The sequence below is a fragment of the Mustela lutreola genome, chromosome 6 (assembly GCF_030435805.1).
Source record: "Mustela lutreola isolate mMusLut2 chromosome 6, mMusLut2.pri, whole genome shotgun sequence".
In the NCBI taxonomy this organism is placed as follows: domain Eukaryota; kingdom Metazoa; phylum Chordata; class Mammalia; order Carnivora; family Mustelidae; genus Mustela; species Mustela lutreola.
Window position 1 is genome coordinate 92,673,153 of NC_081295.1, and position 20,086 is coordinate 92,693,238.

A 20,086-nucleotide genomic window follows, 5' to 3' on the forward strand; every position below is an offset into this window, starting at 1 on the left:
CTTCCATATAACTAAAATCCATATGATAAAATGCAAATGACAGCCCTTTAATTTGAATTATTCAAAGTCATTTTTGGACAATATTTTATTTCGAACAGTTCAAAGCCCTTTCAGACTTCTTTTTTGTTTGTTTTCTTAAAAAATGACCACGAAGGCATATATTATTAAATTGGGTGAGAATTTGAGAGACTTGGTTTGAGACAAATCTAGGACCCCATTTGACTACACCACCATCTAATTTTTTTTTTTTTTTTTTACGTGATGCTCCAGAAATTCATACATCTCAAATTCATGAGTCTCATAAATGAAATACTGCTCAGGCACCAGTGTCCTGAATATCTGAGAGGATTTCTTAAGCAGGAAGTCGTCACCTTTTTCAGAGAGATTTTGGCCTTAAGTGATAAACTTAGAAAAGCAGTCTAGCATGGTAAACTGGAATAAGACTGATGTTCCTATATCCAGAGTTCATCACTCTCTTGCTAATCAAAATGGTCACCGTTCCAGCTTTCTGTTGTAATTAGTAATAATGCTATAGTTAATGGAATAATAATAACAAATATAATGATGGTTATAAACACTCCACCCTGGGCCAAGGAGAGCAGTGACTCATGATAAATCAATAAACCCATTGATGTGGTCACCATAAATCCATACCTAATTAAGAAGAACCCTTTATAAATAAAAACCGCCAAGGAAATAAAAACAGGCTTGGAAAAGAGGAAAAAGTCCGAGAATAGTGATGTGGTGTACTCATCATTAAAAAAGGAAAAAAACAAACCCAGAAGCTCGCCAACTACACCTGAGGAAAATGATACATTCTCAGTATTGCTTAAGGGTATAGTTGTGAGTTGACCTTAAAGATCCCCAAAAGGAAAGAGTTTGGCCCTCTGGACAGTTCACAGAGAAAGTTCAGGGTTTTGTGGGGTTGTTTTGTTTTGTTTTGTTTTTGACCTCAGAGTGGTCAGGTGTCACAGGTACAGTACCTTTGAAGAATTTGTTGGGTCTTGGTTTTTGGTCCACTCTGATGATCTCCGTCTTTTAACTGGTACATTTAGACCATTGACATTCAAAGTGGTTATTGATCTAGTTGGATTAATGTCTACCATATTTGTTACTTTTTTTTTTTATTGCCCGTGTTCTTGATCTTCCATTTTTTTTTTTTTTTTTTTTTTTGTCTTCCACTCTTTTTCTGCCTTTCATGGTTTTTGTTGAATGTTTCATATGGGTCCATTTTCCATCCATTCTTCAGTTATACTTCTCTTTCTACCCTCTTTTAATGGTGACCCCAAGTTTGCAATACACAGTTACCACTACTCCCAAGTCTACTTCAATAACACCGTAGCACTTCATGGATAGTGTAAGTACCTTATAACATATGCACAGCTGTGTGTACGTTTTATGTGGACATAACTTTTCAGTTTCTTTGAGTAAATGCCAAAGAGTGCAATTGCTGGATCACATGGTAAGAGTATATTTACTTTTGGGAGAAACTGCCAAACTGTTTTCCCAAAGTGGCTGTACCATGTTGCATTCCAACCAGCAGTGAATGCGAGTTCCTGTTGCTTTATGTGATCTCTGTGTACATTTATATTTAAAGTGGGTTTCCTGTATATAACATACAGTTGGGTCCTGTTTTCTAATCCATTTTAGCAATCTCTGTCCCAAATGGTGCATTTAGATCATTGATGTTCAAGTGATGATTGTTGGATTAACTAATATAGTTGTGTTGACCTTTGAAGGGTTATTAAAACCTCAGATGATCCGTTTAATTGAGCAAATGATTGAAGCTTTTAAATTGGGACATGCATCCCCAAAGGGGACTGAACATAATCCCGATAAAATAGCAGTTGCTCAATAAAATTGTATTGTGTTGGTTTATTAGAAAAGTGTTCCTTCCAAGGTCCAGGCATGCAGCATGGTGATTAACACTCCCAGCCTCCCTGGCAGTGTGTGGAAATAGCACTTGGCTGGGAATTGAGGAACCTGAGATCTATTTTTAGATGAGCCTCCGAGTTTTTGAGCAGCTTGCTTAACCTCTATGGGCCTTAGTTTCCTTATGTACAAAATAAGTTAGTTGGGCTAGATATTCCCCCAGGCCCATCATTCTGAATGTCTAGGATTCTGAAATAAGACCTGCATGGTTAGGTTTTCTCTCAGAAACATTTAGCAGTCAGCACATCAGAAATCTAAATACCACCACCCATAATAACAATAAAGGCTAATGTAGTATTTGACTTATGAACTGAATTCTTAGGAAGAACTACCATAGATGCTAAGAAAAGCTTTGTCTTGTGCCTCCATTGATTCTGATGAGGAGCAGTCTGGGATCAGGTTAATTACTGCCAAAGAACTATATATTCAGACCTTGACCCTTGACCATAACTGACTTCTGTTCAAGGTGAAGCCTTGTATATGTGCATGCGTGTCTGAGTCTGTAGACAGGTTTTGAAACCACAGCTTTATTAACATCAAAAAACTTTACTTTATTGATATTTTACATACTTTGCATGGTTTTATGTAACTTAACTATTTTACACTCTCTTTCCCTGAGAATGGTTATAATGAAGTGTAATTTATCTTACTAGAGAATCTTGTAAGTTAAAGATTATGAAAACAAAAGAATAGGTGAATTTTATTAATAATAGAATAAATGAGATCAGAGGACCAGATTACCTATATTAAAGAAAGTATATATTTAGGGAAAATATTATTAGAATTATAACAAAGTTCCTTTTAGTGTGAAACATTGCTATCATAGTATTTTTTAAAGAGATTTTATTTATTTATTCGTCAGAGAGACTGAGAGTGAGCACAAGCAGGGGCAGAGGGAGAGGGAGAAGCAGACTCCCCGCTGAGCAGGGAGCCCGATGTGGGACTGGGTCCCAGGACCCGGATCATGACCTGAGCTGAAGGCAGGTGCTTCACCTACTGAACCACCCAGGAGGAGCTCATTGCAAATCATAGTATTTTATGAGTACATGATAAAAATCTTCATTAATACAAATTACTGTGGACATTAAATTTACTCATTTATTGAGACTGTTCTAGTCATTGGAGATACAGTGATGAGTAAGACAGAAAAACTCAGGGGGCTTTTTTCCCCTGACATGTGATATGGTGATTAAACACTTAGGCTTTGGAGCCAGACTCCCTGGGTTTAAATCCAGGCTTTTTTACTTACTTGCTGTGTGATCTTGGGAATATTACTGAACTTGTCTGCACAGCAATTTCTTTTATCTGTGAAATGGGTTAATAATAATAATAATACCACCAACCTCAATAGGTGGTTATAAGAATGAAAGGATAAAGTATGTAAGGCTCTTAGAATAATGCCTAGTAATAAATGGTAGCGATTACTGGGGAAGGGCCGGCAAGTGAAAATGAGAAAGTATTATCTAGGGGAATGTACTGTGAAGAAAGCAAAATGGAGCAATGTTATGAGGAAGCTGAGCTCTACATTTACAAGAAGGAGTCAGCCCTGTGCTGCTCATTGCAGGCAGTGGGGAAGGCAGGTGCAAGGGCCCTGGGGTGGGAAGAAGAATGCCTGGTGGCTAGAGCTTCAGGTCCCCTGGAGCCTCTACCTGTCAGGAGCCAAAGTTTGGGTTTGCTGGTCCTCACAGTGAGAAGCCATGGACAGATTTCAAGCAGGGTCCTGACATAAATGGATTTCTAATTCAGAAGGTCACTCTGGCTGTTCGAGGGTGAATTGTGGAAGAGGATGAGGGAGCAAGCGAGAGTGTGTCTGAGAGGACAGGGGCTCATGCTTGCCTGGAAGTCATGGGGATGGAGATGCATGGGACGGGAGTTGGATGTCAAAATGTCTTAGCAGTACTTTCCCTCAGTTGTTAGTCTACTTGAAAAAGAATAATAGTACATCTTCTAAAATGTTAGTTAACCTTTGGACATTGTTTACACATCCCAGAGTGCAGCAGTAATTCAGGAATCGCTTGATTGATTGGGTGAATGTGGAACTAGCAACCTGGAAAATTCAGGCCGGAAATCCATTGTAAGAGCTGAAGTGCTCAGTTTGGTAGTTTTCATTGACACATTAATCTGATTATTTCCAGGAGCTCCCCTTCCTTGGCACCGCGCAAAGACAGATTTCAGGGCAGTGAAGCACAATGAGGAGATTAATTTGGGAGACTGACGCACATTGCGTGTTCTCCTCAGCCTCTTCAACTATTGGTGGCACATTTTTAGGTCTCTCGTAGCCTTTAGATACTCTAATTCTGTTTACTGCTTTTAAGCTGGGGTGACATGAACATGGCCACACTGGCGTGAGCTGGCTGGCTCTGCATATGCTCATCCCGGGAAGAACGTCCAACAGCCCTGAGGTGAGGAGACCCCTGAGCAAGGGGTTAGCCTCAGGCTTGCATGCCTCTATTTTGCATTTGAGCCAAGTGAAGCTAGATGAGGCCCCGTTACTTGTCCTCTCTGTGAGTGGAGGAACCATCCAGAACAGCTTCATCCCAGAGGACTGAGAAATGGGGGCATATCTGAAATTGGAAAGAACTTAAATTGATAAGGGAGGAAGAACTTGTTCTAAGTCAGATTTCGTAAGCAGAAACTAAGGGTCAAGGAGGAAGTTTGAACAGCTGAGATGATTAGTCTAAGTGTGTAGTCAGCTATCACTGCTTTCTCAGGTTCTTTCCATACCCTGTACCTTAAAGAGACCCCCTCCACCACCTCCCCCCACCAACCTTCAGTTAGTGGCTCTTGAAATTAGCTTGAAGACTTTGTAAAGATACGAGTTGTTCTTAACATTTCCTATTTGAAAAGTAACAAAAGTCCTACTCTCCATGGGCAAAAGCTCCTCTTCTTTCTGGCATCCCAAGGTGCAGAAGTATGCATGCTACAAACCGGTATTAACCATTTTTAAAGAAAAGAAGGAAAACAGTAAAATCAGTATCTTGGGAGCAGTGACCTAATCTACTTAAAATTTTTTTGATGGATTTGTTTGGAGTTTTAGAAACCCAAAGGACTCAAAATGAGATACAATTCAAAGGGTATCATCCTCTCCTAGGATGGGAAAGGTAGAATGATTCCCAGGGCTCTAAAAACTTTACAGATTAGAACTCTGGGTAATGGGTTGGCTGTTTCTTGGGCTGTCAAATCTAGTTTTCTCCCTGGCTTTGTCCTTTAGAATAGAACAGTAATGGGGAATAGAAGTTAAAGAAACAATGTAAGGAGGAGACAAATCTAGATTGTTGAGGAGCAACAGGTAACACCACTCACAGGGGCGGGGCAGGGGGAAGTTACTTGTGAAAGTAGTAAAATCAAAGGACAGTGTGCTCTTCTAGGAAGAGGGGTATTTTCTTCCTAGGAGCCAGGAGTTCCAAATCTCAGTGGTACAAATGTGTGCAGTTAATTCCCTTCCTCTTCAGAGGAGGGATGGTCTTGATCATGCTCATCCTTAAGGCTTGCCTACTGTTACTTTTTCGCTGCCACACTGCAATATAATATTGAAAATCACCCTAGAAGCAGTAACCAGATAAAAGTAGGACCTTAGGACTAGAAACCTGGGATCTACCATGCTCCCCTTCACCATGTTGCCTGATGCCTGAAAGAGAACAACTATTTCACCAAAGTGAACCCCGCCCAAGGGTCTGCCTGACAGCGTTTTAATAAAAAATAACATCTCAAAATATATATAGTAGAACTTCTAGTTAAATGCTTGAAACAGATATTTCTGAAAGTTTATAAAAATCCAATAAGCAGGACCACTGAGGGTATATAGAAGGCCCATTGGAGCCGTCCACCTTGAGGTAAAACTCTTCAGTGACCCACAGATGGGGCAGGTGAGCTTTAACACAAATAATAAACAGGCAAGTGTTGAGGGACATGGGATGAATGAAGAGATCAGTACAAATCAGCCCTGAGAGTTAGGACCGTGGATTCCCCCACAGCATCATGTGGGACATGAGGAGGCCCACAGCCTGGTGCAACTAGGTGACAGGTAGATTCCAGCCACTGGTCAGGCTGCTGTCTCAGAGGATGCTGACCTGGAGGCTGGGTCAGCCAGGAGATGGGAGACTCGGGCAGGTGCCAAGGGGCATGTGAAGAAAAACTGAGGGCAGTATCAGGAAGGAAGAAGCCTCCTCATGGGGAAGCTTGATTTCTTCTTCTGCTCTAATTTGGGAACTCCAGAGAGCAAGGAAGTTGAAAAGATTCAGGACACCCAGGTCATATGTGATGGTGGCTTTTCTGATGGCAGAAATGAAAGCTTCGGGATAAACAACACCATGTATTCCAGGACAAATCAGGTGCTGAGGAAAATGGGGAGAATTAAAGCAAAGCTAAATCCAAAGGTGATGGTAAAAACTTAACTTTAATAATAATAATATTTAGATAGTATTTTTTTTAAGTTTTATGTATTTTAGAGATGAGGGCATGAGTGGAGGGAAGGATGGAGGGAGAGGGAGAGAGAATCTCAAGCAGACTCTGCACTGAGTGTGGAGCCCAGCATGTGGCTTATTCCAATAAGCCTGAGATCATGACCTGAGTTGAGATCAAGAGTGGAACGCTTAACAGACTGAGCCACCCAGGCACCCCTAGAAGAATATTAAATGTACAGAAAGCACTCTCACAGATACTGTCTCATTTAATCTCCATGACAGCTCATTGGAGTGTAGGTACCACTATAGCCTCTATTCTGCCAGTAGAAAATTAGGGCTTGGAGACATTTAGAGACTTGGCCTAAGTCGCACAGTGAATGAGCAGGAGCGTCAACCCCCAACCCCGAGTCTTTTTGTTCCAAATGTGCTTTCCTCACTACACTTTGGTCATAGGGGTCTCCTCCTGTCAGAACCAGACTTTGCTACAGAGCCTGCTGGGTGGCATCCTTGGAGGGAGTGTTACCGCACTGGTCTTTCCAGGTGACACGTGGGGGACAGAACACCAGCAATCCTTAATAATAGCCAATGTTCATGCTTTATTAAGGTCAGAGTCCCCAAATAAAGTAAAAGTCACCAAGTTCCTGCCAGAAATAATAGTGGAAACAATCTATCTCCTCCTTTCATAAATCTGAATTTTATTCTAGAGATTAAAATTATACATATTAATGAAAGCTTAGAACCTCAAAGTTCATATTTTTATATGTGGAACAGGGAAACTAAGGCTACTGGAGTGAGGCATAACAGTACATCCTATCCTGCAAAAGTTGGAAAGGTTGGTGTAAAATTATTTATTGTAGCTTCAGCTAGTTTTGATCAATACCACTTAATTCGAGGAACCCAGAACAAGAAGGAAAGAGAAATAGCTCACATTCTATTTCCCATTGAAAGTCTGAGCCTAGAGCTAATTTTAACCTTCTTTACTGCTCAATTTAATGGTAAAAAGCTTTCGTATAAGGTACGTTTCGTTCCCATTTTCTTTTGGCTTCTGTTGCAAATGGTTATTAACAATAACATTTTTTCAGTTTGTGGAAAAATATTGTAGATTTTCTAATTGGCATTCATATCTGGAGAGAAAACCTGGGTATTTCATGCACAGTGCATATATGCCTCATTAAAAAAAAAAACTGTAATACTATTTTTTAATGAAGGTACACCTTTCATGGAGGAACAGTATTTCTAATAGAATTTTTAAAGAAATTTTTGGAATTCTCAAGGTTGCCTCACATGTAATGGAATCAGATTTTTGAAGCTGGAAATCCATGGGGACGACTTAGTTAAATCCTGTCATTTTGCTGACAGGGAACAAGGGGGTCAGAGAGGGGAAGGGACTCCAGGTGGCTGTTCTGCTTGCTGGGGACAGCGCTGTGACCAGAACCTACATCCCTGGCTGATAGTCAACACTCTAGAATTGTTTTCTCCTGCTACATTTCCAGTAGGGTGCTGACATTTTTTCTGTTATTGCTGTACATGGCCCCTGTGATCTGAAGAAAAAGAAAAACGCTACCCTCAAATTATCTCCTCCTCCCTTGCTCTTCCTCTTTTATCCTAAAATTAAATCCTTATGAAGAAACGGAATAGATTTTGCCCTGGATGTGGACAGCACCGTCTCTTTTGACCAGTCATTGGCTGTTTTGGTCCACATCTGGACCAGCCTCAGTACACTGTATGCTAAGGCTGGGAAAAATAGGGCTGGGGTTTGGTGTGTGTCAGGCCGAGAACTTCCACTGTTTGAGGAGGAGCTCCCACTGGACTACTGTTTGTCCCACAGCACACCGCGCAGACCAGGCTGGCTTGCGCGCGCGCTCTCTCTGTCTCTCTTTTTTTTGGTCATCAAAACAAGTAGCTCTTCTCAGACACCTCAATACATAATTAGGTGTGTCTGTTTACACTTGGGAGACAGAGGGCTTCATGTCCTAAAGCAATACAGGGGATCTGGGAGCAGCCACAAACAGATGTTGGAAATGTCCATTTGTGGTGAGTTTATTACTATAGCACCAGAAGTAAACACTGAGGATGAAACCCCTCTGAAGGAGTGGGTGTGTGTATTGAGAGGGGAGTGTTATCGAGCACAGGAGAAAGTGAAAGGAGGTCCTAGTTTTCTTTCTTTCTTTCTTTTTTCTTCCCCGATTTGCTCTAGTATTTGTTTATCTCCTACAATAAGGAAAAGTTCACTCTTTGGCTTTGGCTGTTTGAAGGCTTTTGCCAAATGCTTAACAATCTGTAGGGTTTGATTTCTCTCAAAAAAACCACTTTGAGAACAAGGCTCTATGTAACTAAGATGTGTTTGTTTTTGTTTAAATCACTCAGAAGAGAAATCATCTCTTGTCCATTGTTAAAAGAGAGGTTTCAATCAAAGGAAAATTCTACATATTCTAAAATATACAAACAGCTCTTTGAAACTGATGCCAAATCAAACTCTAAAAGGGACGTTTCTCTTGCAGAAGTTTTGAGTTAATTCCGTGTGCAAGGCTTGAGTGGAAAAACTCTGAGACAGTCAGAGGAATGAGTTACTGTAACACTGAATTTTGGATTCGGAAGTCCTATGAGGAGCATTGTCTGGGGATAGCGTGGAGACTTTTGGACATGGTTTTAGGCTAAACTCTAGAAACAAAGCAAAGAAATGATCTGTGAAGTCAATCAGTTTTTAAGTTAAAAAAAAGTCCGTAGTTTGTTTTCTGGTGTTACTGAATCTAAACCTCCAACGTAAGGAGGCATGCCTGTCCTCACTTTATTAAAAAATTCAACTGAAATGTTCCCTTGTTGTTAAAGAAATGCCATCCTTTCCCCTATTAGGATTCCTATTAGGATGAAAAGTAGTAGATGTTAATAAGACAAGCTCAGTGGGGAAAAGAAGCACAAATTAGGAGACCCAACAACTTCATTTTGGTTCTGCCGCTAATTGACTTCGTGAAATGATTCATTGTTTCTTTGATGGAACTTCGTGATCAGTTGGTATCCATGACGCCTATCTCATAGGACCATTTTGTGAAGGTAAAACCAGATGTACATAAAAGCAGGGACAACTCAAAAGCGGTGTGTGAATTTGAGACATTATTTCTTTTTTATTTATTTTGAGGGTAAGTGTTGATGTGGCACAAGATACTTTGCTTGGGCTGAAAAAAAGTGAGAAAAAGCTTTCATTTTTAGGATAAGGGAGACAACCGGGGAGTAAGGTCTAGAACAACAGCTGCACCCCAAAACTGGTGGTCAGAGTAGAGTTGCGGGTCTGGAATTAACATAAGCCCTTGAGGTCCTGGTAAGCATAGTGATGGTAGTTCAGGAAAAGCAATTGACTGAAAATGGGCAGGCAGAAATCAGAAAGCAGACACAAACCCCACAGTCAGAGAACTGGTCACTGTCTCTTCCTCCCCCAACCCCCACACTTAAACATTTTCTGTGTGTCACTCTGAGAAGAGCCACAGTGACTTAAAGATAAGTTGGACAGAGCCTGTTCTCAAGGAATTTATAGGCAGTGAGAAGGTAATGGTAGGACTGCTGTGTGCACCCAAGGAGAGACAGAAATGGAGAACTGAGTGCAGAAGGAGAGGTCCTTGTGGGCTAAAGCAAGAACATGAGCATAATCTTGGAAGCAGAAGTGGATTGTGAGGTAGACTTTATTTTTTTATTTTTCAAAGAATTTTTATTTATTTATTTGACACAGAACACAAGCAGAGGGAGCAGCAGATAGAGGGAGAGGGAGAAACAGACTCCCTACTGAGCAAGGAGCCCGATGTGGGGCTTGATCCCAGAACCCTGGGATCATAACCTGAGCCAAAGGCAGTCGCTTAACCAACTGAGCCACCCAGGCACCCCTGTGAGGTAGACTTTAAAGACTGCTTAGAATTCCAAGGGACTGAGATTGGGGTGGGGGGTAATCATGTAAACCAGGGCAGGAAGTGACAGTGGAGGGTAGGGAGTACAATAAATGGAAGAGGGTCCAGTCTGACTGGATTGTGAGTTGATGAAGTGCATTGAGAGACAGGACCGGAAAGGTAAGTTGGGACAAGACTGTCATTGCAGCAGATGTTTGTCGTGTGTCTACAGAGATCTAGAAATGTATACATACTTAAGTAAAAAGCATGACATGAAGTCCCAGAACATGTAGGCAACAATGAACAAGAAAATCCTGAGGACCCAGTAAGCTGCACAAGACAAGGATTCAGGAACCTAGATAAGCCGTGTGGGCAGAAGTTTCAACACACACACAAAAATAGGTCTTGATTCTAAGGCAACCTTCTGTCCTGACCAGGAAGCCCCTTATATTTTTCTCCCAGGGCAGGAACCATGCCACAGCATGAGCAGCCCAGGCCTGGCTCTGGGAAGCAGGTCAGCGTGTACATCTGACTCTCAAGGGAAAGATGGCAAACATAGGCTGGGTCCTGGCAGGCTACAGCTGGAGGCTCGAGCCTGTGGCTTTGATCCTAATATTAATATGGATGGTGTTAGGTCTGTCATAGCTGTACGCCTTGTAGCTGACACAGACTGAATAGTACTGTGGTGGTCTGGTTCAAGTTCTGGTTCAATTTGAGGCCTTGGGTGGTTTGAGTCAGGTCCTTTAAGGTCCAGGATGGCCTCAGGGCTGTCGGAACACACCAGGGTGCTAAGTCTTTAGAGGGGAATGATATTTGAAAAAGCTGAGCTCCCTCACTTTTGAGTGGCTCTGCTGCCTGGAGCTGACTCTTCCTTCCCCTGGGCCTCTCGTGCTCTGTGCCAGACTTGGAGGCAGAGTCTGAGACTGGATTGGTGCTGGACTGAAAGGAGCAGAGCTCTTCCTATTTTAGGAGGTGGAGGATTGAAGCTCAAGCTGAAAGCACAGTGTGTGCATCATGGGCTGGTGGAATGTGGCCTCTGTGGTGCTGATCTGCTGTGCTTTTTTACAGAATAGTTCAGTTGGGACTGGAGCTGGGTGTTAGGCGAGGTAAATGGGGACTTTGGGGATAATGATTCATGTTGAGACCCAATCTTTTCTAGTTTGGACCCAATCTTTTCCGTTTTCTTTTTCTCTGGCTCCACTAGTTTAAGTGGTACTGGTAGGAAGGGATTTCCTTTCGAGATGGAGACATTTGCTACTGGCTGTGTCCTTTTGCCAGGTTACACTTACAAGGGCGTTATCCAAAGAGAGAACCTGACGAATAGAAAACAAGATTTCTTAGAACATTAGTGGCAAAGACTACATGAGAATCTGGGGGCTGAGTCACGCGTGGCAAATTGGTGGCATGTATTAGCCTCCCCATTTCGCACTGCGTGCCCATCTCTACCCCCATCCCTGTCGCCGTCCTCATCATCCCTGTCTCTATCCCCATCCCTATCTCTGTCCCATCCCCATCCTCATCCCTATCCTCATCCCCATCCCTAGGGCTGTCTTTGACCTTTGATCGGGCCTCTTTCCATCACTGCCCTTCAGGTGGGTATGGCCAGGTAGCTAGAATCGCCATGAAAATAACACTGATTCCCTGCTTGGAAGACAAGATGGGGTAGCTGAGCTCTACAGGTCTGGGGCCAGGTCCTGGCCACCCATAAATGGTCTTCAACTTTGAGGAAATCACTTCACTTCTCTGAACTTCAGTTGGTCATCACAGTGTAGGGTCAGTGACAAGTTCTACCTCACAGGGCCAGGGGAGGATTCAGTGCCATCACGCAGGTAGGAGTGTTGCAGCAGAGATCCTCTGCCAGTCAGAGTCATCCACTCTCAATTGTCTGGTTAGCCAGTCCTTCCTCTCAGGAGAACCGGCCACAGCATGGGATACCACGACTATTAAATCACGTATCGGATTCCTATGGTTGGAGCGGAGTGAAGACTGCTCTGGGAAGCAACAGCCAGTGCCGTTATCAGCCCATCATCAAGCAGCCTGGAGTCAGAGCGCTCCTACATGATGGCTTAGGCTTGCTACCAAACTCAAGAGAAGCTCTCCTCAAATGTTTCCACTGAAGTACCCCAAAGGGCAGAGGAAACTCCAGGGTTCCTTCATGGCTCCTGCTCTCCCCAACCTATTGACATAACCCCAAACAACCCCAGCTCCTGCAAGGGGAGCACTTTCAGGTTTCTCATTTTATCTTAAAACTCATGTGAATTTTACTCCATACTATGCCTGGTTTTTTTTTGTTTCAATACAAGAATAATGTTTTAACTTAATAATACTCAGTTATAGGTCCCTCTTTAAAAACCCTCCCCCATTTGTTCCTTTCTTGTATTTCATGCCCTCCTATCAGCCAGGCTTTGGTGTCTAATATAGAACATCTCAACCAGTTCATAAATTTCTGCTTTTAATATAGTCTGAGTTACCACTCGCGCAGGCCACAGGAAAATACCAGGCCGTCCCCTCTGCATTCAGGCTTTTTTTTTTTAAAAAGATTTACTTAGTAACAATTTATCATTTAGTTGCAATTTTTAAAATAATCTTAATTGGCCACATATGTTATCAAATAAGAGCGGGTCTTGGAGCCTCCGCCTCCCTCCGCATCCTTCTCGGCTCCCCCCCCCCCCTTGCCCCGTTTGCGCATGCGCATGCGCACTGCCTCCTGCCCGCTGGAGAATGAATTCTGCCACTGGAGGCAGATACTATCACAGGAAAGCCTCCCCGTGATTGGAGATAAGATTACCGATACTGAAGCTGTTATTTTTAGGAGGGGAAGACTACTGCTTTTAAACCTCTTTCCCTCTTTTTCCTAGTGTGTCCTCTCTTAATTGTGGCTCCAGGTAGCCATAAGTCATTAGTGGTTTTTAATTTCTCTGAAACTGAAATAAGGTCTGAAAGGGTGGATTTGTCCTTTTTTCCCCTACTTTTCCCCCCCTTCCCCCCACCTTTTTTTTTTTTCTGGCTAATCGGAGGAACGCAACCACATCTGAAGCCACTTGGCTCATTATGAATTTCATGGAAACTGATTCTCTGAAAGTGTTTCCATATGTGTGTTCCCAATATATCCCATCCTCTCTAAATGGGAGCACAGACGTGTGCATGGGCTGGAAATGGCTTCAGGATGTGACAGAGCAGTCATATGACCGCTACGGCACTGTGGGTGGCCTCTTCTGAAAGACACGGTGTCCTGGGTGCTGGCCTCCTTCCTGCAGCGGATCTGGTTTCAAAGACTACCCACCCTTCCTAGCCTTTAAAAAGTTCTTAATCAAGGCCCAGCAAGAAGATCTCTCTCATTTTTCCTCCGTTTCTCTGCCCCCCCAACCCTCCGGTTCCTTCCTTCTCTCCTACTCTCCCTCCCTATGTGTGTGCATGTACACTCCCACATCTCCTACCGCTGGCCTCCTCTCCCCTCAAAAGAGGAAATATGTTATTCCAACAATATCCTCAAAATTTGGGTGGGTTTAGGGAATGGCTGAAGTTTCTGGAAACTGCCAGGTTGTTGTTTCTTTGTTTTTTTCCCTCTCTCTTTCCTTCAGCATAACATACTTTCTTAGCCTTGGGATCAGCTGGTCTTCCAGATTTTGTGAGCATGCAGTGGAAAAGTACAATTCATTACAACACGGAAAATAAATATTTATCCTGGATAGTTGAGGCACTTTTCCTCTCTTTTGCAAAACTATGGAGTTTGCTAGTCTGACCTTTCATTATCTTAAAAAATTTGGTTTCACATTCTCCTTTTTTCTGGTTTCTTCTCCATCGGTATGATCTACTACACTTCTTCCACATAGGGTATATTTTTCCAATTATTATCTAATGAAATTACAAGTAAAACTAATTTAGAGATAGATACTGGGTCATTTTAGTGTGGGGACAAATTCAGGGAAATTGAGAAAATTGATGGAAAAATCCTTTAAAACCTCAGTTTGGAAAATGCAAAGTACTCTTCTGCATATAGTCTAAAATTGATTTTTGGATAGTATTTACATAGCATTTCTTCTTCTGTCCTATTGCTGTTTGAGACTATGTTAGTCGTTCATCTGTGAGGCACATTTTTTGGAAGTACCCATTTTAGCATCATACTGTGTAGGTATAAGAATACATGGTTCTTATCCTTAATTTACTCTTCTTCAGCTGGAAAATGAAAACATTTCTCTAAAAACAATGATAAATACCTTAAAATGCACGGAGCAAAATTTATGTGCAAAAAAAGTTCAGGAGGTATATGATTTAAAAAAAGATGATGAGACTTTGTATCCTGGGAAGTTTTAATGTATGGGTGAGCTTTAAAGATGATGCCTGCCCAGACTTGGTCTGGCAGAGAGAAGAGTGGGGGGCCATGAATCTGGGAAGAGCATGAGCAAAGCGCCTATGAGGGTCCTGAGTGTATGTCCTGCTGTGAAGAGGACAGTTCATACTGAGGAGCAGTGGGACATGACCTTGGAAAAGTAGAACAGATGACTCTGAAAATATGCCAGTAGCCTCCTCCTCATTTCCTCCCCTCCATGGCCGAGGTGTCCCATCATGCTTTGTGAAAGGTGGCTGACCTTTGCCTGGGAGGGGGTGGTTGTCAGGCTCTGCCACCTGTGTGGCCTGAGAAGGTGATGTGTAAGCAGGAGGTTTCTCCCTGTCCCTGTGCATTTCCACAGAATGCAGATTTAAGACCCCTCGAGACCGATCCTCCCCATTTTCCCACTGGCAGGCCGAGTCAGAGCTGCAGAGCCAGAAGAACCTCCTCAGATTTACCTTGTGTCTAGGCTTCTGTTTCTTCATCTATAAAAGTAACCTCTGATTCTTGATGCCTCTCACGTACTTGCTCTGTCTACTGGTCCAGAAATTCAGACAGAGTGTGAGTTTTACCCTCTGTCACCTTTCTACCTACTCCACATAAATACCACCACCTCGGTGACAGCAGGTGCCCTGGGGTCCTGCGGCAGAAGAGTGGGCTTGCTCCCCTCCCTCAGGTCCTGTATTTGTGGCCTGGCCCTCTTGTTCCCTCATCTCCTCTCCGCATGGCACTCGGCAGGGACTGGTACCTGGATTCTGGCTCTGATGGTACTGGGAACGACACCAGCGGACAGGCAGCAGTATCTGTTCACTACTGGGGATGGACTGTCCAAAACGTGAGGTCCAGTGATGTCATGACACTCAGGAAGAGCTTCGACCACTCTTTAAAGAGAGTTTTATAAGGATGGATTCTTCAGAGTCATATTGGGATGCTGTTGGTCTGATATCAGTATTGCTTCAATGCTTTTTATATCTGTTTTTTTAACTTGTCAGAAATGTATTAACTATCTTACAGAGTTCCTGACTCCCAGACTGATTTACTTATTCACTCATTATCACCATCCATCCATATACATACCCTAAAAAGCAAAAACCAAAACACTTAAGCTCCTGGAGTATAGAAGCAATAGGAGAGGAAAAGAAATCATGACCTTTACACCCAGTGCTTTATAGCTGGGAGAGAATAGGCTAAGAAACAGTTAATAATTCAGTAAAGTAGCAACTCTTAAGGGCCCAAAAGAGAGATATGGGAAGGAACTGCTCTTGACACCAGAGGGAAAAAAGGAATTATAGAATAGAGCAGGTGGGGCAGGGCAGCCAAAAAACATTGTCGAAGGGGAAGAAGATTCTTCAAGAAAGCAGCTCTGTGGCGAGTTGAGGACTATACATTTCCAGAGGAGGAATGCCACGAAGGGGTCAATAAAAAGTTCTTGGGCTTTATTCGAGATTTGTCGAAGCAATAACTCCTACCATTTAAAAGGCCCCAATGAAGCTTTGAAGTTAACACCTCATTGCGGGGAAGCATGATGGCTTTTCATTCTGTACACGGATGCCTTCGTGTTACAGAGGAGAGCAAGGGACGCTGCCTGTGCCAGTTCGGTTCCCCTGGCTTCAGGGCCCCTCTTCCTTTCCTGTGCCTGACCTGTCGCCTCTGCTGGGGTGCGTCAGTTCTGCTTCAGGGAGGGGACGATGGGCGTGCCCAGTGTCTCCCAGCTGACAGTCCCAAATGACAAGTGCCTTGTCTGTTACTGTTCCCAGACTCCTCTGTTTTCTTTCATTCTAGAGATCGCCTTGCCCATTCTCAACCAACCCTGATTTACTGAGGATCTAGTGAGTGAGAAGGTGTATATCAGAGTGCTAGGTAAAGGCCTAGAAATGTCCAGTAGTATTGTGATTAAGCACTGAGGGGGAGACAAACAAGGATTAGACAAATCCTGCCCTCAGCAGCCCACTGTTGAGTGAGGAGTCAAGGATGAGCCAAGGTCACTGGCATTAGAAAGCAATGTGTGAAAGATGCTGGCGGGGGATTGCAGGCCACGGGACCCAAAGATGAGGGATTCTCTTTTATTCCCCCTTGTCTTTTTGGTTTTACTCCTTCCACTATGCTTTCTGCTTGCCCTGATGACCCAGGAAACCCCAGTGGGTAAAGAGAGGCAATTTCCTTGTTCCCTGTAGATCTTGAGAAGGCTGGGGAAGAGGCAAGACTTTTTAGAAATTTTTAATATTGATTTTATTTCTATTTGAGCTTTCTGCGCATTTTATTAATATAGTCTCCTCATGTATATTAGGTCTTGCTGCTACTGTGTTAACAAGCAAGGTTCTTGCAACTCTCTATGAGAGCTGCATTCCTTCACAGGCTATCTGACCGTGGCCAGAGGTGCAGATAGCAGAGCGGGAATGAAACACGTCTGTAGGAAACCAGCAGGTCCTACGGGAATCAAACCCTTGACCTCGGTCTCATTCACATGATGCCACAAGCAACTGAACTAATTGCCCACGATTTAGCAGATTAGCTCCAACAAGGCCTCAAAGAGCTGTCAGGATATCCCAAAGATAGTAATGCTCCCGGGGGTAACACAGAGGCTCCAGAGAGCCTATGGAAATACTCAGGTACAGTTAGATTTTCAAGGCAAGAAATGCATGGACCTGTGATTGTGACAACCACATTCCTTACGGGTAAATAAGATTGCAAAGAGGTCATGACTCTGCATCTTTCAGGCTGCATGATCTGTAGTGTACACAGATCCCCTTCTCCGGATCTCAGCTTGCCTGTTTGTTAATGGGTTAGCTTAGAATTAATTATCCAAGCAGTAGGTGAGGAATTTGGACATTTCCATCAGATATCCCAAGCAGCAGAGGAGGGTAAATGGGTGCTATAGGGAATCTGGAGGACATAGTCTAAAACTTAGTAAGTACAAAAGTTTGTTCAAGTCTCTTTTAGTTTGTTTACCTAAAAATTCACCCAAGTGTTCTATTCCATACATATCCTATTACTGTCCATATGCCCTGTCTCCAAGCCGAGTAAAACCAGCCCGTTGGGAAGATGCCCCATGTTTATCTTGGGCTTCAAGTAACTCCTGGCAGTACTGGCTTTATTTAATCAGCCAGTTGGAGGCAGGAGTTTTAAACTGGCTCGGGGGAGCTCTGTGCGACGAGGCACCTCCCTGGGGCAGTTACTGAGTTTTGTTTTCACATTTATAAAGTTAGATTGAGGTGTTAGCACTTTTAGAACTCTCCAGGCTTTTATCTGTGACCCCTCAATAAGTAGATAATACATTTTCTTTACCATTTTTGATATTAATATCCAGGTCCTTTTTTTTTTTTTTTTAAGTTTGTAGTTGTATTGAGGCTAACTAGCATAGTTCAGTAGAAGTAGTAGAAGAAGAAGTAGAAGACCATCTATAAGTACACCTGAGTTCACGTAAAAAACAGAGATTAAAATTATGGATGCCACCTTATTCAGGGAAAGGAAATTTATTTATATTATTTGCTTCTGCAAAAATGATTATAAACTAAAGATTAGGAAGGGCTTTATGTTTTTCTTTTTAGAATTCCGTCTCCTCACCTTAGGTTATTACATAAGGGATCTCCTGTGAAACTGTAACGAGTTGTTAATGTCTCTCCATGCAGAACACACTGCAGTATGTTTCAGAAACATTTCTTGGTAACACAACATGATTAAGGGAATTCCAGAAAATCCCATTTTTTTGTTAGTTATAAAAATGACTGTATAATCCCTTTAAAGTCCACATTAGCTGTCTTTGCCCAGAAGGAGTTAATCCTCAAGACATTACAGTCTCAAATGACTCAAAGTCATTGGTCCACATTCTGTCAGCCTAGCAGAAATTTGTTGCATTGTTTTCTATAAACCACAACCAGAGCTCATTAATTGAAAAATGAATGTCAATTTCCATTAGCTGGCATCTATAAACCAGAAAGGTACAGTGATCCTGGCATGTGATGGGTAATAAAAACATCAGCAAAATGTCTCAGGTAAAATAGAGAAGGTGAGGGAGTAGAGGAATAAATTCAAAACCATATTGGAGTTTACTGGCAGGGCCCCACATCAAGGGTTTTAATGAGGCTTCTGCATCAAAATAAGGGAAACCACATGGAATGTTAATTATGACTGCAGCATATTTTAAGTACAGATACCCACGAGAAGCATTTCTTTTCTTTTCTTTTTTTTTTTTTTAACATGGACAAGCCTGTCTGTGTGAGCTTCGTGCTTCTGTGGGGGGCAAACGGTGGTGTTTTCAGTGTGACTTCTTTCTGTTTGCGATTGTCCACATTATTCTGGTTTCTCTCACAAGAGCCGAACATTGAACTTAATCTGTACAGAAGTGGCCTGCCTAGAACAATTAGCGGCGCCAGCACTAGTTCACCTAGCTGCTCTGCAAGGCAAAGGCCGGCCGAGGAACATCTGGGGCCCTCACGTCCTGCGTGTGGCTCCTTCCGCAGAGGGCACCAGCACGGGGCTCGAGAGACCCTACGCCTGCTCCCGTTTGCCCTCTGTCAGAATCACTCGGCCCACATCTGAACCCTGGAGCCTAAAATTTTGCATCCGGGAGGGGTGAGGTAGAGACCGGTGGAAGATAGAAGACTTTGTAGAGAGCAGAGAGTAAACTGCCCAGAGTGTGTGAGTTTTGGTGCGTCATCTTGAAAGTGTTTGCTTCTGGTATCCGAAGCTGCTCACTAGCTCTTTACCCTCTGCTTAGGGGCCTGCGGATTCTGGGAAAGCACTCAGGAGGGGTGGGAACTTCTCTGCCTCCCCCTGCCCCTCAGACTGTTGCTTCTCCTCCTGTCCCGGAGTTCCCGGTGGTGATAGAGGGGTTAGAGCTGGAAGGGAACTTAGAGTTCATCCCCCCTCATTTTACAGATGATGACACTGCCACCTCTGACTTCTGCCTCTGGCCTTCCACTCTCAGTAAGAAGAGCCAGGCAGGTGAGACTTGTTATTAACAATTGCTGGGTCGGGCTGGGTGGGGCCGGCTGATTGGTACTGTCCGATTTTTGAGAACAACTTTTTTTTAAACTATGTATGGCTTTTTAAATTGTCGCTTTTGATGACAAACGCACATCCTGGCCCTTACAAAGATCCCAGGCAGTGTGCATTTTAACAAAGATCCACAACTCTTAGTCAGCACCTTTAAGGAAAACCATTAGGATCATTTCTTTAATAAACACTGTAGCATCCAAGAACAAGAGTTCAGTAAAAACGGGACTGAGGATGTACCTCTTGACGGAGGCCTTGATGGAGCACTAAGTGCTTTCCCTTACGGATGAAAACTAGGAAAAGCAAACACGGCAGACGCAAAGACTTGGAAGGTTTTAGATGTGACAAAATCTTAAGATCCCTGGGATCATAAAAGGCCTTGTCCTAATTCTGTCAATTTTTGAAAATCATAACCCAGTCTTTAAAGATCACCACTCTTAAGTTTTTAGGCATTTCAGAACACTGATTTCCACATGAAGTGCTTTATGACTATGGTTTTATAAGTTTAAGCACCAGAAATAGCTACAAAGGAGCCACACTGTTGGCTTTAGAAG

At 43.0% G+C, this 20,086-nt stretch overlaps 1 protein-coding gene across 7 annotated transcripts in view; it reads left to right on the plus strand.

Annotated features, from left to right (window-relative positions):
* The window catches only part of RUNX2 (RUNX family transcription factor 2), a 230,410-nt gene that overhangs the window by 96,185 nt on the left and 114,139 nt on the right, over positions 1-20,086 (plus strand). For 2 of the 7 annotated variants that reach the window (XM_059178134.1, XM_059178131.1), the window contains one exon: positions 19,416-19,481. The exons of 4 other annotated variants lie outside the window; for them this stretch is intronic. In XM_059178134.1, coding sequence (XP_059034117.1) covers positions 19,416-19,481 — 66 coding nt within the window. Of the gene's footprint in view, positions 1-19,415; positions 19,482-20,086 lie in introns of those variants that run through there. One more of the 7 variants, XM_059178135.1, reaches the window with a different exon arrangement.